Below are 16,501 nucleotides of genomic sequence, written 5' to 3' on the forward strand. Positions count from 1 at the left end.
GTGAAGAACACGGAAACTCTCTTAACCCGGATTAAGGAGCTCTTCACCTGGTCAGTCCCAGGATTAATATATAGCACAAAATTTAAACAATTTTGTTATCCTTTTTGAATGGTGTGGGTTGCTGATGATAGTTAAGACTGTCATTAAATATATATATATATATATATATATATATATATATATATATATATATATGTGTGTGTGTGTGTGTGTGTGTGTGTGTGTGTGTGTTGTGTGTGTTGTATGTATGTATGTATGTACATATATTAACCAAAGAATGTAAGGAATCGTAAGCGAAACAAAGACACACCTGGTCTGGATTGACATGGTTAGGCCTACTGCATTACCCAAACAGCAATAAAAAGACATAGAGGATTATATCAACCCTTAAATTCAGGATTATATCAATCCTTTAATTCAGCAGTACCTGGAGATTGACGGGGACCTCTCTCACCTAAGGTTGTGAATGAGAGAGAGAGAGAGAATGCGTGTGGGCAAACAATTACCATAGTGACCCTTCATTTCTTTGTTTTCTTGGTTTTCTTCTATGGTGCATACCACTGATGTCACAAACATGCGCAGAAACACAGGGATGGTCTAACCCTGCACTCTATTAATCCTAGTCGAGTGTGCGTGTGTCACCCACCTCAATCTGCCACGTGTAGTTGCTCAGGCCGGCAAAATTATAGATCAAGTGAGTACACAGATGAGGGTCAATATCATCCACATCGAAACTCCAAGGTTCAAATCGGTACACAGCCCAGGACGAGAAGTAGCACACGATTTTCTCTGTTGGGGCGAGAGAGATAGACGGATGTCAAGGAACCATTGGCAAAGAAAGATGTTTGTTATCGGTGTCATCAGAGAGCTGCTACTGATAAGCACATTAATATACCCATAAGTTGGTCCTGAAGACTTATTCAATGAAATAAAAGTGAGAACAAGGCTAAATTAAAGAATTTGGGGAAAACTTGTGCAGAAAGCAATGCGGTTCGGTAGTATTTCAGCACTGCACAAAAAGGGGCACAGGCACTCTCCCTGCAGGAAACTAATACGTTTTGCTCAACAATAATTTCAATTTTTATTGATTTATTAAATTGTTAGTTTATCTGTTTTTCCAATAATTGATCTCTTTCTTTATTTCTCATTACCTTCTGTTGCTTCTTCCAAATGAACACCATCTTATTCTTTGGAAGTTTGAATTTCAATTCAATGGCCCCTGAATAATAATAATAATAATAATAATAATAATAATAATAATAATAATAATAATTTGTTTTTCAAGTCAATGGCCCCTGTGGTGGGCTGGTTCCATATGAAGAGGGTTCTTCATCTTCTGAATAATAATAATAATAATAATAATAATAATAATAATAATAATAATAATAATAATAATAATAATAATAATAATTTGTTTTTCAAGTCAATGGCCCCTGTGGTGGGCTTGTTCCATATGAAGAGAGTTCTTCATCTTCTGAATAATAATAATAATAATAATAATAATAATAATAATAGTAATAATAATAAAAGAGAAGGTTCAGATTTCTTCCAAGCCACCACGATCCTATTGACTCCAGAACATAGAATAATTCTTTTGTATCTCCTGCATATGGAACCTCGGAAGCTATCACTCATAGCAGATCGATCTGCCACTATTGACAGGGAAAATACGTTACCAGAACCTAGGAATAGCCAGATACGCCTTGTCCCTTTCACCATGAAAAAAAATCTATGATGGATGCAAGAGCTGTTCGAGGCCAATTTTGTGTGATCCCATCAATCAGTGATATAAACAGCACAGAGATCGTTGCTACAGCTGTTAGATTAATCTGTCCTGTCATTCTTTGAAGAACTATTTCATAAATTTCGTTACGTAAACAACTTTTTTTGTGCATTCTTTGGCCAGCTGAGTAAATTCACACGATTCTGTTTCGAGCTCGGTACTTGGAACATAAAATTTAGGCCAAAGTCCAAGCGCTGGGACCTATGAGGTCATTCAGCGCTGAAACGTCAACAGAGTAAAAAAAAGGTTTGAAAGGTGTAACAGGAGGAAAACCTCGCAGCTGCACTATGAGACAATTGTTAGGAGACGGTTGAGGAAAGTAAGATGGAAGAAAGAGAATATGAAGGAAGTTACAGCAATAGGAATGAAAGGGGTTGCAGCTATGGGCCTAAGGAAGGGACGCTGCAAAGAACCTCTAGAAATCCCGACAGTGCACCGCGTGAGGTGCACTTGTAAGAGGTGCAAAAGAAATGAGCAGGTAAAAGTGACTGCTACTTTATTACAGATCCAGGCAGCTTATATAGCGGCAGACTGGCGTTGAGCCGCGAAAGACAATGAGATTGTGTGTGACCTGAGGTCAATAATAATTAACAATAATATACAGCGAACAAGCACAGTTTACAATATAAAGACAGACAAAATTCCAATGTGGATATAATCTTGATGCCTGCGAATAAAGAAAAACAAGATACACAATCAATAATAGGTGATCAAATACATATACAGTTTAACTGATTGAAATTGCGTGACCTGGCACGTTAGGCGTAACTAATTGTATGGCGAAGAAACTGGGAAGTCACCATAGAAAACTTGCTCAGCGGAGGCTTAGCGAATGACACGTTCTCTGGAGACTCCGCTGACGGCTCTGAGGGTGACGTTACAAATACTTGCCCCCCCCCCCACAAGACGTGGGTCACGTCTGATCAGTCTGCATATCTGCTGGGGCGTTGAAGGGTGCCACGGCTGCGTGAGGACAGTGGGGGAACGCCCTGTGCGTGCGGCTGTGCGGCTGCAGGTGCGGGCGGTCTTTTCCTGGGACGGCCGCGCGGCCGCCGTGTGCGGGGGCCTGGCTGTGGCAAAGGGCAGCTGGGCAGGGGGTGCGCTGCGGTGATGTCTGCATCCTCCTCCAGGAGGGCGGGCTTTAACCGGTCTATTGAAACCCAGTCCTTCCTCCCAGGAAGTGCTAGCAGGAACGCCTTGTTGTTCCTGTCCAGCACGCGGAAGGGGCCCCTGTAGGGCCTGGTCAGTGGCGGGCGGACGGCGTCATCCCTGACGAAGACGTGAGTGGTGGATGGTAGCCCTGGCGGTGTGAAGATGGTCGATCTGTCGGTGTACGTGCGCTTGCAGGGGGCGAACTTGCCGACCACATCACGGAGCCTCTGCAGTGATGGATTGTGGCGATCTTCTGTCACGAGTTCGCCTGGGACTACGAGGGACTCGCCGTAGGTCTTTTCCACTGCGGAAGGGGTGCCGTCGGCTCTGGGGGTGGTTCTTAAGCCGAGGAGGACCCACGGAAGCTGATATTTCAAATTCTTGGCAGTGCAGCGGGCCGTGAGGGACGCCTTCAGGGACCTGTGGAACCACTCAACCAGGCCGTTGGCTGCCGGGTTGTATGCCATGGTGGTGTGATGCGTGGTCCCCAGCAGCTGAGCCAGGGTGGACCATAATTCGGTTGTGATGTGGTCCGGGACACCAAAGCGGCTGACCCAACTGGAGAGCAGGGCCTCAGCACACACGCTGGCGGTGGCTTCTTGCATCGGCGTGGCTTTGGGCCACCTTGTAGACCAATCTACCACCGTCAGGAGATATCTGGACCCGCCTGATGGGGGGAGGGGGCCGACGACGTCGATATGTTTGTGGCCGAAACGCAGCTCTGGCTGTGGGAACTCGCCTACTCTGGACTGTGTGTGACGTCCCACCTTGCTGGTTTGGCACTGCAGGCACTGTTTCGCCCAGGACTTGGCATCTTTTTGCACTCCGTGCCAGACGAACTTCTTTGACAGCAGCTTGGCCATTGTTCTGGCGGAGGGATGTGAGAGACCGTGAATGATTCGAACACCTGGCGGCGGCGGGAGGCTGGGACCAAGGGGCGGGGCTGACCAGTACTGACGTCGCAGAGGAGGCTTGGGCCCCCGGGTGTGAGGGGCACGTCCCTCCACTTAAGGGATGTGACAGCAGTGCGGTAGGCTAGGGTTTCTGGATCCGCAACCTGTTCCCTGGCGAGGTCTTCGTAGTTAACCCTGAGCTGCACTGCGTTCAGTATGATTCTCGAGAGGGCGTCTGCTACAGGATTTTTCTTGCCGGGGAGGTACCTGATGGAGCAGGTGAATTCGGCAATGGCTGAGAGGTGTTGCTGCTGCCTGGAAGACCATGTGTCCCCCTGCTTGGTGAAGGTGTGAACCAATGGCTGGTGGTCCGTGAAGATTGTGAAGGGCGTCCCCTCCAGGAGGAACTTGAAGTGCCGGACTGCACGGTACATCGCGCAGAGCTCCCTGTCGAAGGAGCTGTAGCGGGTCTCTGCGGGGTTGAACTTCTTGCTGAAGAAAGCGATGGGCTGGGGGGCGCCGTTGATGACCTGCTCCAGGACAGCACCACAGGCGACGTTGCTGGTGTCCGTTATCAGCTGGAAGGGGGGCTCTGGGGTCGTGTTGTGCCAAGGCGGTTGCCTCGGCGAGGGCGGCCTTCGTCAGGGAGAAGGCCCGCTGCTGGCTGGGTCCCCACGACAGGGACTTCGGTTGGCCTTTAAGCACTTCCGTCAGGGGGGCCGTGATGTGCGCAATCCCGGGGATGAACCGCCTGTAGAAGTTCACCATCCCGAGGAACTCCTGGACGGCCTTGACAGAGGTTGGGGTGGGGAACCTGGTGATGGCTGCGACCTTGGATGTGAGTGGGCGGACGCCTGCCGGGGATATCTCGTGGCCCAGGAAGTCAGCTTTCTGGACGCCGAAGGTGCACTTGTCGAAACGCACGACGAGGCTGCTCTCCTGGAGGCGCTGCAGGACTGCCCGGATGTGTTTTTGATGTTCACTGCGAGACCTGGAAAATATGAGGATGTCATCAACGCAGCAGACGCAGAACTTCAGGTCCCCAAGGATGCTGTCCATCAGCTGCTGGAAGGTCGCCCCGGCGTTCCTCAATCCGAAGGTGGAGAAGGCGAACACGTAGGACCCGAACGGTGTGATGATGGCGGTCTTTGGAACATCCTCTGGTGCAACAGGTACCTGAAAATATGATTTCAGAAGGTCTAATTTAGTGAAAATTTTGGCTCCGTGAAAGGAGGCCGTGAGGTCCTGCATGTTTGGCAAGGGATAGTGGTCGGGCTCCGTTGCAATGTTGAGACGCCTGTAGTCGCCGCAGGGTCTCCAGGAGCCGTCCGGTTTCTGCACCATGTGAAGGGGATAGGCCCACGGGCTGGAGGCCTTTTTGCAGATTCCCATTCGCTCCATCTCTGCGAATGCGTTTTTGGCTTCCTGAAGGCGCCGTGGGGGAAGCCTCCGGAACTTCGCATGTGTAGGAGGGCCCTTAGTCGTTATGTGATGGTAGATGCCATGTTTGGCTGGGGCCCCGGGGACTTGGCGGAGCTCGGGCTCGAACACTTCAGGAAACTCCGTTAGCAGCTGTGCATACTGGGGGGGCGGGCGACGGAGCAGATGGTGGGTGCCTTGGGTCCCGTTGCTAACGGGAGGGACCGGCAGGAGTCGGTGTCGAGGAGGCGTTTACGCCCGACGTCGACTGCCAGCCCGAAGTGTGCAAGGAAGTCAGCACCCAGGAGCGGGGTTCCTACGTCCGCGACGACGAAGTCCCTGGAATAACTCCGGCCGAGGATGGAGATCGACAGGGGCCTGGTGCCATAGGAGAGGATGGGGGATCCGTTGGCGGCTGTTAGGAAGGCGGTTGGATCCAGTTCCTGCTTGTGGTCCTCTCTGGATGCTGGGAAGATCGATCTAAAGGCCCCTGTGTCGACCAGCATCATCCTGCCGGAGATGGTGTCGCGGACGTAGAAGCCTATTGATTCTGGGCCCCTGGGTTTTTCGGTTGCCATGGTGGTCTGTCCTGTTGGCCGCCTCCACCCCCGTTTTTTTGAACGGGCAAAAGAGCAGGGCGGCAGGCAGTTCCGGGCATCTTTGCCAAACCGCTTGTGGTAGTGGCAAAGGCCTGGGGAACTCCACTTGTTGCAGGGCGGTTGTCGCCTCCTGGCGACGATGTTGACACTCTGCCCCACGTCTTCTTCCTGCTGGACAGAGCTGGCCGACTGTGTGGGCGCTGTTAGCTGCTGCGTAGCCTTCACGCAGTCTGTTAGGTGCTGCGCCATTTGGGTGAGGAATCTGGGTGCGGACCTCCGGGAGGAGTTGGTGAAGGTAGATCTCCCGTGACAGGCTTATTTCTTGTTGTTTTTTGCTGCCGTCGAAGTCCGGGAGTGAGAGGAGGTCCTCGATCATGCTCCATGCGTCTACCGCGTTGAGATCATGCCGCGGGTTGACGGAAAGGTCGATGGAGCGGGCAGCCTGCTCGGCGATCAGTAGGGAGCACGTCTCGAGGAGGGCCTTCTTCATGATGCGGTATGTGAGGGGGGTGTGCACCGGACACACGCGAGATGAGTTTTCTATATACCTCCTCTGGGAGGGCGTTAAGCACTGTGTCAGCCTGCAGTATTTCGTCAGTTAGGTCCGCTACCCTGAAGTGGCTCTCGACCCTGTACAGCCACGTTGTTGGGTTCCCCTGGGTGAACGGCGGCAACTTTACGGACAGGGCGGCCTGTGACTGTGTTGCCGGGCCAGGGGTTGTTCGGGGCGCGGGCACGGGTGCGGAAGGTGCGTGAGAGCCTCGGCGTGGGGGAGATGGGAGGAAGGTAGGCCTCTGAGTCCGCGAGGTTCGCGGTTAATTGAATGAGGGAGGGGATGTCCTCGTCCATGTTCGCTCTTTGCCCTCTTACTGGAGTGGGGTACTCGCGTCAAAACGCACTTGGAAGTGCGCCGTGTGCGTCCGTTAATGACGCTGGTGATTTTGCCGACGAGAGTCAGCACGCCCAAACACTGGTTACAGCGCCATCTTTAGTCCGCTAAGGGCGTGAATAAGTTCCTGGAGCCAAGACTGAGTCGCCGTTTGGGTCCGCTAATGGCTCCAGGACTACTCCGGGGGGTCACCACTGTAAGAGGTGCAAAAGAAATGAGCAGGTAAAAGTGACTGCTACTTTATTACAGATCCAGGCAGCTTATATAGCGGCAGACTGGCGTCGAGCCATGAAAGACAATGAAATTGTGTGTGACCTGAGGTCAATAATAATTAACAATGATATACAGTGAACAAGTACAGTTTACAATATAAAGACAGACAAAATTCCAATGTGGATATAATCTTGATGCCTGTGAATAAAGAAAAACGATACACAATCGATAATAGGTGATCAAATACATATACAGTTTAACTGATTGAAATCGCGTGACCTGGCACGTTAGGCGTGACTAATTGTATGGCGAAGAAACTGGGAAGTCACCATAGAAAACTTGCTCAGCGGAGACTTAGCGAATGACACGTTCACTGGAGACTCCGCTGACGGCTCTGAGGGTGATGTTACACACTGACGGCTTAAGGGGCGTATCCTATAGCTGACACCGCATTTGAAAACCACACTGATAGTTTTACACTGTCACAGAAATCTAAGCAATGTTAACCCTAATTCACACTATGAAAAGTCATATCTTTGCGAACTCATAGAACATATATATACCTTCACTTCAGCGACACTACTCATGTTGGCTCAGATTCCCCCCACGGTGGAGAAAATAAAACCGGTTGTTGTCTAAGAAATCAAAAGATAGACCTATGGTAAGTTCCCATGGAGCAGAAAGAAGTTAAATATATAAATACATATTCAAGTTGATGCACAAATGACCTTGATAAATCACAGAATTCAAAGGGACAGTTGAATATCTCTTAAAGTGTAAAGTAGTAATGGGGATTTCACTATGTAAAGGCTCCTATGACCAGAGAGGGCCGACTTCCTATGTGCAGCGTAATTTTGCCACCATTTTGATTGTGTGTAACTGGAGCTGCAGTGACAGCAACGTTTTGTAAACAAACATGCTCTGAGTGCACTGCAACCCACTGTGGGGCCAACAGTTTGTCTTTATGCTGGAACACAACAAACTGCCAATGTTTATTTATTTGACAGCTGTTGTGATTGTTCATTTTATGGACGTATACCAGAAAATAAGGGTATAAATAGACCTATATAAGTATGTAAAGTCCCCGCTCAGCGGGTTTTCTGTAGTGTACCTCTCAATTTCTACGGTGCCTTTCCCACAAGCTTAGGTCATATGAAATAGCCGCATTTTATCTATATAATACGTATCTATTACTGGTTTATTTATGCCTGCTTACATTGTACATGTGTCAGAACATTATTGTGTCAATTCTTGTAATTTTACTTTTTCACGTTATTTGTATTTACCAGTCCTGTTTCACATTGAGAACAATTGACCTTGGGTCACCTGTATCCTATTGTATGCCTTTGTAAGACGTCCGCACGCCGCTTTATAAGGTGGCCTGCTTTCCTAATAAACCCGCAGTACATGTCCACCTGCTCATTATTTCGCACCTCTTGCAGTGGTGACCTCCCGGAGTGGTTCCCGAAGCCATTAGCGGACTCATACGGCAACCTAGCCTTGGCTTCATGAACTACCCCACGCCCCTAATGGCCTGAATACGGCGTTTTAACAAAGCGTTCGGGTGTGCTGACTCTCGTCGGCAGATCACCAGCGACATTAATGGACCAGCACGGCGCGCTCCCAAGCGCGTATTGATGCGAGTATAACCCACTCCAAGTAAGAGTGCAGAAGTGAGTATGGACGCGGACATTCCCTCCCACATACAAATAACCGCAAACTTCGCGGACTCTGATATCTCCCTCACGCACAACCGGCTCGTGCCCTCCCCCACGCTGAGGCTCACGAGCTCCTCCACACCGGTACCCGCTCCCCGCCCTGACGGACCAAACAAGGTCCGCCCTCACCATAAAGCTGCCGCCCTTCATACACAACAACCCGTCATCATGGCTCTACAGGGTCGAGGGGCAATTCAGGCTGGCGGGACTTACCAATGAGGTGCTGCAGGCAGACGCCGTGATCAAAGCCCTCCCGGAAGAGGTCTACAGGAAGCTCGCCCTGTCGGTGTCTGCCGCAGGTCCTGTCACCTACCAAAAGCTGAAGGCCTCTCTCATCAAGACGTGCTCCCTGCCAGTCCCCGAGAGGGCTGCCCATGCCCTTGACCTTGTAAACAACCCTCGTCACGACCAGAACCTCCAGGAGACTTGGAGTGTGATCCAGGACCTCCTCAGCCTACCTGGGACGGACGCCAGTGGTAGGCAGACGGAGATAAGCCTGTCAAGGGAGATCTTCCTCCGCCAGCTCCTCCCAGAGGTTCGGACCCAGATCCTCGAGCCTTATACAGCTGCTCGACGACCTGATCAGGATGGTGCAGCAGCTCACGGACTCCACAAGGGCAGCGAAGCGGGCATCCACGCCCGCACACCCTACCAACTCCCTCCAGCTGGAGGAAAGCGCTGATGAGGAGATAAGCACCATCACCAGGAGGCAGCCAACCTACCACCACAAGAGGCAACAACTGGGGCCTTGCTACTACCACCAGCGGTATGGCAAGGATGCCCGGAACTATCAACCCCCCTGCTCCTTCGCCCATCCAAAAAATGGGGGAGGTGGCGGCCAACAGCAAAGGCCGCCTTGGCAGCAGAGGAACCCAGGGGCCCAAAACCAGTAGGTTTTTACATCCGCGACACCATCTCTGGCAGGATGATGCTGGTTGACACTGGGGCCATACAATCAGTGTTCCCGCCATCCAGAGAGGACCGCAAACGCCTGCCAGACCCGGCTGCCTTCCTGGCGGCTGCCAATGGGTCCCCCATCCTCTCCTATGGCACCAAGCTCCTGTCGATCTCCATCCTTGGCAGGAGGTACAGTTGGAACTTCATAGTTGCAGGTGTGAGGACCCCACTCCGGGGCACGGACGTCCTCGCCCATTTCAGCCTGGCAGTCTACATCGGTCGTAAGCGCATGTTGGACACAGACTCCTACCAGTCCCTCCCCCTGGCGATGGACCCCAGTGCACCCGCCATCTCCGTCACCCCGCACTAGTACACCCAGCTGCTGAAGGAGTTCCTCGACGTCTTCAAGCCCGAACTGTGTCAGGTGCCCAGGGCCCCTGCAAAGCATACAGGCTTCCCCCTCGGCGCCTTCAGGAGGCCAAGGACTCTTTCACCAAGATGGCGTGTATGGGCATATGCAGGAAGGCCTCCCGCCCGTGGGCCTCTCCCCTCCACATGGTGCAGAAACCGGACGGCTCCTGGAGACCCCGCGGCAACTACAGGTGGTTCAACCTCGCAACTGAACCAGATCATTACCCCCTTCCAAACATGCAGGATCTCACGGTCTCTTTTCATGGGGCCAAAATATTTTCTAAATTAGACCTTTTGAAGTCCTTCTTTCAGGTACCAGTATCTCCAGAGGACATCCCCAAAACCACCATCATCATGCCCTTTGGGTCCTAAGTCTTTGCCTTCTCCACCTTCGGCCTGAGGAACGCGGGGGCAACCTTCCAAAGACTGATGGACAGCATCCTGGGCAACCTGAACGTCTGCCTCTGTTATGTAGATGACATTCTGATATTTTCCAGATCCCACAAAGAACACCTGCGATACATCCGGAAGGTCCTACAGGGCCTGCAGGAGGACGGCCTCGTCGTCAGGTTCGATAAATGCATCTTCGGCGTCGAAAGAGTTGACCTCCAGCGGCCCAGCAGATACCTAGTTTGATCAGACATAACCTACGTCTTGGGGGGGAGTATTGTAAAGTCCCCGCTCAACGGGTTTTCTGTAGTGAACCTCCCATTTTCTACGGTGCCTTTCCCGCAAGCTTAGGTCACGCTAAATAGCTGCATTTTATCTATGTAAATACGTATCTATTACTGGTTTATTTATGCCTGTTTACATTGTACATGTGTCAGAACATTATTTTGTCAATTCTTGTAGTTTTACTTTTTCATGTTATTTGTATTTACCTGTCCTGTTTCACATCGAGAACAATTGACCTTTGGTCACCTGTATCCTATTGTATGCCTTTGTATGACGTCCGCACGCCGCTTTATAAGCGGCCTGCTTTCCTAATATACCAAGAGTACAGAGAACAAGCACCCTGGGAGCCTGAACTGTTCAAAATAAACTTTACAGTCCTCCCTGCAAGCAAAGAAGCATGCACTGCTCAACAGCTAAGGCTTGCAGCCCAAGAGGCAATCAGGAAAACTGCAGCCACAAATTAATATTTTACAGATGGATCAGTAGATCTCAGCATCCCGGCAGCAGCAGCAGGAGTCCACTCAACAACCCTCAAAGGATGCTGGAGGCTCTCTGACAATGCCTCCACTCTACAAACTGAACTGATTGCCATTGCAAAAGCTCTAGAAGACTCTCAGCATAGGCAGGGAAACACAACAATTCATACTGACTCAAAAGGAGCACTACAAGCTATAACAAAAGGAAAAGCAAAGGAAAATATCAGACTTCTATCAAGCATATGGGCAATTGCAAGCCTCCACCAAAACAGGAACAGGCAAATAACATTAAACTGGATTCCGAGCCATGTGGGAATCCAAGGAAACGAAGAAGCAGATTCTCTAGCAAAAAGTGGGTTGCTACACATCAACGTTAGTATCAAAATCAGCCCCTCGCTCACACAACTGAAAAACAAGGCAGCAGCACACTGCCAACTACAAGAAGAAAGCAAAGTCAGAAGAGCTGTTTTTGATGGTTCAAAAACCGCCAAATGGTACATAGACACCGTAAACCTAAAACCACACAATATAACCAAAGACATGTCACGGGCCCTAGCAGTCATAATCCATCGGCTAAGGCTAGGATACCTGTGCACATGGCAAAGAATAGAAGACAATCCTCAACCATGCAAGTACTGTGAAACAATCCCAGAAGAGCCCCTGGAACACTACCTTCTTGACTGTACAGAAACAGAACAGCTAAGAACAAGTTATGAAGGTAATGAAAGAACAGCTACCCAAATAACAAAGCACATACTGACAAACATCCATGAATTTGCAGGATTCCTATGATCCTACCCACCACCAAGGTAACTCTAAAGAATCCATACCTTAAACCACTCTCCTTCCTTATTCTTAAATCAGGCTCAACAGACTCGACCCAGACAACAAATAAAAATCCATACCATTCATCTCTAAATGCTGACTTTAGAAATCACCCCTCCCCTATCATTCCATCCATCACAATCAACACCCAACAAATACACAAAACACATACAAACACAAGAATTAGGACTGGACAAGGAATATGGCTTTGGATCACCATGAACTAGCATACTAGCTACCTGTGCCTACTACTCAATTCTTCTTTTTTCCATCTGTTGGCCTCTCCCACTAGCCAACACTCACTGCTATCGTACTTTTATCCTCATCTAATGGGTACCTTAGGGTTCAAAGAGGTTGCAACCTTGCCTGTTAAACCTTTTCATTTCAAATTTTCACCCCCACCAAAATCACTTTCATGTATCATAATAAAGTTTTCATTAACCTACCCATCTCACAGACTCATCATCAACAAAATATGCACAAAATACTATGCCTGTGTACAACCTATTGGAAATAGGTAGTATTTAATTACTAATCACGTACCACCACCAAAGGCATCAACATATACACATAGCACACATTGTTTAGCATTAAAATCACCACCAGTCCACCACCAAAAGCATTAACACACACCAAGCTTAATCGAGTTAGACAGGGCTATACTTATATGTCAGTGTGAAGACCTGTTAACAAAATACTCACTGGATTAATATGAATTCATTTATGGAAAATTTTCAACAGTTTTCTGTTTTTACGTAATTTCTTTTCTTTGGATGCCTTATTCTTGATTTTCAATTCATATTTTAGTCTCATTGGAACATACAGTTGCTTTATAAACTGTACACTTTGAGAACATGAAGGTGTACACAAAAGATCACAGTTGACATTGCATTTTTAGCAACCTCCAGTTACACACAATCAAAATGGCCGCCGGCACTCAGCCAATTACAATGCAGCACATAGGAAGTCGGCCCTCTCTATGGTTCTCTCTGATATTACTAATATTAGTGGTAGTAGTAAAAAGGGTTTTCCTCTGAAACGACTCTCCTTAACTCACCAGCTGAACAAACACCGATGGCCAAAACAAGCAGAAGCACAAGGGCCCTCATAATGATTCTTCTTCTTCGGAATCTCAGTGGGGAAATAAGACCGTTGGCGCATCTGCCTTTAAATAGGCTCTGATTATCCCGGCATATCACATGCACTTAAATGGTACTCTCCCACGCGACGTGAATTTTGTTGGTTGAACTCTCTCTCTCTTTGTGTGTGTGTGTGTGTGTGTGTGTGTGTGTGTGTTTAATTCAAAATTACGCTTACTGACCAAAAATCAAATCCCCATATAAGAAACATCAAACAGTTAGACTTATCTTCCTTCCAGTACTCACGACTAGAGAGAGAGAGAGGTAGGGGGGGGGGGATTTCCTTTTATACTACATCATATTGCAACATCTAGTAACAACTAGTTGTAAGGGGGGAGTCTTTACTATCAAAATATAAACTGGCATTCCTCGGTACCGCAATTCGCCATAAAAGATATGGCAGTTTTATGCCCTAGTACGAAATCCCACGAATACCGTCACCTGTCAGGATATAATACACCTGTACGTTTAGCGTAACCTTTTCAATTAGACACTTGATCGTGGCCAACCTATTTCACTTGTTACAATGGTTCTTCGTCAGGTTGCAGTTGTGAGTTCCTATCGTGGCCCAAGTTTGGGAATTGTTTAGACCAATGTTTCACCGCAATCCTTTATTCAAGGTATCAAGGGATTAATAGCAGAATATAATACCCAAGCTCCTGTAAATTGCTGTTCACTACGAATACAACAGTTATATTCACACAATTCTTTTAGCCGTCTTCTCACAATTTTGAAATCGAAATACAGAATAGTTCGTTATGCCTACCTAACGGTTTAAAATGACAAATTCTTGCAACCCACTGCAGCATAAAATTTCAAACGGGCTACATCCTTGTCATAACGACTACTGTACGGGGTTAGTGGCCGTCAGTGCACCTCACGTGGTGCACTGTAGGCATTGCTAAAGGTGTTTGCAACGCTAGGACTGTAAGAGGTGCGAAATAATGAGCAGGTGGACATGTACTGCTGGTTTATTGGGTTGTTGTTGTTGTTGTTTTAGATTTAGCTGGCCTTGTGCCAGCACGGGCTCTTGCTCCTAGAGCAGCCCGTAACTCTATGTTGATGATGAGTCTGTGAGATGGGTAGGTTAGATGGAAACTTTATTATGATGCATGAAAGTGATTTTGGTGGGGGTGATTTTGAAGCGAAAAGATTTAACAGGCAAGGTTGTAACCTCTTTGAACCCTAAGGTACCCATCAGATGAGGATAAAAGTATGATAGCAGTGAGTGTTGGCTAGTGGGAGAGGCCAACAGATGGAAAAAAAGAAGAATTGAGTAGTAGGCACAGGTAGCTAGTATGCTAGCTCGTGGTGATCTAAAGCCATATTCCTTGTCCGGTCCTAATTCTTGTGTGTGTATGTGTTTTGTGCATTTGTTAGGTGTTGATTGTGGTGGATGAAAAGTGATTTTGATAGGGGAGAGAGTGATTTCTAAAAGTCAGCAGCTAGCGATGAGATGGTATGGCTTTTGATTTGTTGTCTGGGTCGGGTTTGTTGTGTCTGATTTATGAATTGGGAAGGAGAGTGGGTGGATAAAGGTATGGATTCTTTAGAGTTACCTTGGTGGTGAGTAGGATCATAGGAAGCCTGCAAATTCATGAATGTTTGCCAGTATGTGCTTTGTTATTTGGGTAGCTGTTCTTTCATTTCCTTCATAACTTGTTCTTAACTGTTCTGTTTCTGTACAGTCAAGAAAGTAGTGTTCCAGAGGTTCTTCCGGGATTGTTTCACAGTACTTGCATGGTTGGGGGGTGGTCTACAATTCTTTGCCATGTGCATTAGTACCCTAGCCTTAGCCGATGGATTATGACTGCTAGGGCCCGTGACATGTCTTTCGTTATATTGTGGTTTTAGGTTTACGGTGTCCATGTACCATTTGGTGGTTTTTGAGCCACTGAAAACAGTTCTTCTGACTTTGCTTTCCTCCTGCAGTTGGCAGTGTGCTGCTGCCTTGTTTTTCAGTTGTTTGAGCGAGGGGCTGATTTTGATACTAATGTTGCTGTGTAGCAACCCACTTTTTGCTAAAGAATCTGCCTCTTTGTTTCCTTGGATTCCCACATGGCTCGGAATCCAGGTTAATGTTATTTGCCTGTTCCTGTTTTGATGGAGGCTTGCGATTGCCCATATGCTTGATAGAAGTCTGATGTTTTCTTTTGCTTTTCCTTTTGTTATAGCCTGTATTGCTCCTTTTGAGTCAGTATGAATTGTTGTGTTTCCCTGCCTATGCTGAGAGTCTTCTAGGGCTTTTGCAATGGCAATTAGTTCAGTTAGTAGAGTGGAGGCATTGTCAGAGAGCCTCTAGCATCCTTTGAGGGTTGTTGAGTGGACCCCAGCTGCTGCTGCCGGGATGCTGAGATCTACTGATCCATCCGTAAAATATTCATTTGTGGCTGCAGTTTTCCTGATTGCCTCTTGGGCTGCTAGCCTTAGCTGTTGAGCAGTGCATGCTTCTTTGCTTGCAGGGAGGACTGTAAAGTTTATCTTGAATAGTTCAGGCTCCCAGGGTGCTTGTACTCTGCAATTGGCGTGTCTTACTTGATTGCGATTTATTGGGTTGTTGTTGTTTTAGATTTAGCTGGCCTTGTGCCAGCACGGGCTCTTGCTTCTAGAGCAGCCCGTAAATTTATTGGGAAAGCAGGCCGGCTTATAAAGCGGCGTGCGGACGTCATACAAAGGATACAGGTGACTCGAGGTCAATTGTTCTCGATGTGAATCAGGACAGGTAAATACAAATGACATGAAAAAGTAAACTTACAAGAATTGACACAACAATGTTTTGACACATGTACAACATAAAAAGGCATAAATAAATCAGTAATAGATACGTATTTGCATAGATAAAAATGTGGCTATTTAGCGTGACCTAAGATGGGAAAGGCACCGTAGAAAACGGAAGGTTCACCATAGAAAACCCGTTGAGCGGGGACTTTACAGGACCTATGATCAGGTCTGTGGTTAATATGACAAATTGAACACTCACCTCAAGCGGCTGTGACTGCTGCCAAGATAGACTACTAATACAACTTTCAGTACAACTAGTCGATTTGACACTGGCCAGTGCAACCCCCTAACTCAACCGGAAAGACTGTTCTTTTTTTGACCGCTCACTCTTAAGTCTCAACAACAACAACTCACACACTTCTTCTTCCTCCTACATCTTCACCTCCTGCTCCTCCATCTACTACCACTACTACTGCTGCTTCTTCCTCCAACCACAACACCCCCCCATGATTTATACATCAATGGCTCACATAATCCCTCATCCACACAGGAGGCCGCCGCTGTCGAACCATCCTGGAGGACTCAGGCATGTCAGCCTGCTCAATCAAATCTGATTCACTCTTTATCTCATCATCCTCATCACAACCCCCACCCAATTCCTCATCACTTTCATCAAGAATCCCACGTATAT

The 16,501-nt window shown here is 48.1% G+C and overlaps 1 protein-coding gene across 1 annotated transcript in view; it reads right to left on the bottom strand.

The window, feature by feature from the left end:
* Positions 1–13,165, bottom strand: part of LOC136825260 (chitinase-3-like protein 1) — a 52,819-nt gene extending 39,654 nt beyond the window's left edge. The window contains exons 1-2 of the mRNA XM_067081316.1: positions 13,008–13,165; positions 647–789 (exon numbers count right to left, since the gene is read on the bottom strand). Coding sequence (XP_066937417.1) covers positions 647–789; positions 13,008–13,059 — 195 coding nt within the window. The 5' untranslated portion in view covers positions 13,060–13,165. The remainder of the gene's footprint in view (positions 1–646; positions 790–13,007) is intronic.
* Positions 13,166–16,501: the final 3,336 nt, after the last annotated feature.

Source organism: Macrobrachium rosenbergii, chromosome 37 (assembly GCF_040412425.1).
Source record: "Macrobrachium rosenbergii isolate ZJJX-2024 chromosome 37, ASM4041242v1, whole genome shotgun sequence".
Taxonomy (NCBI): domain Eukaryota; kingdom Metazoa; phylum Arthropoda; class Malacostraca; order Decapoda; family Palaemonidae; genus Macrobrachium; species Macrobrachium rosenbergii.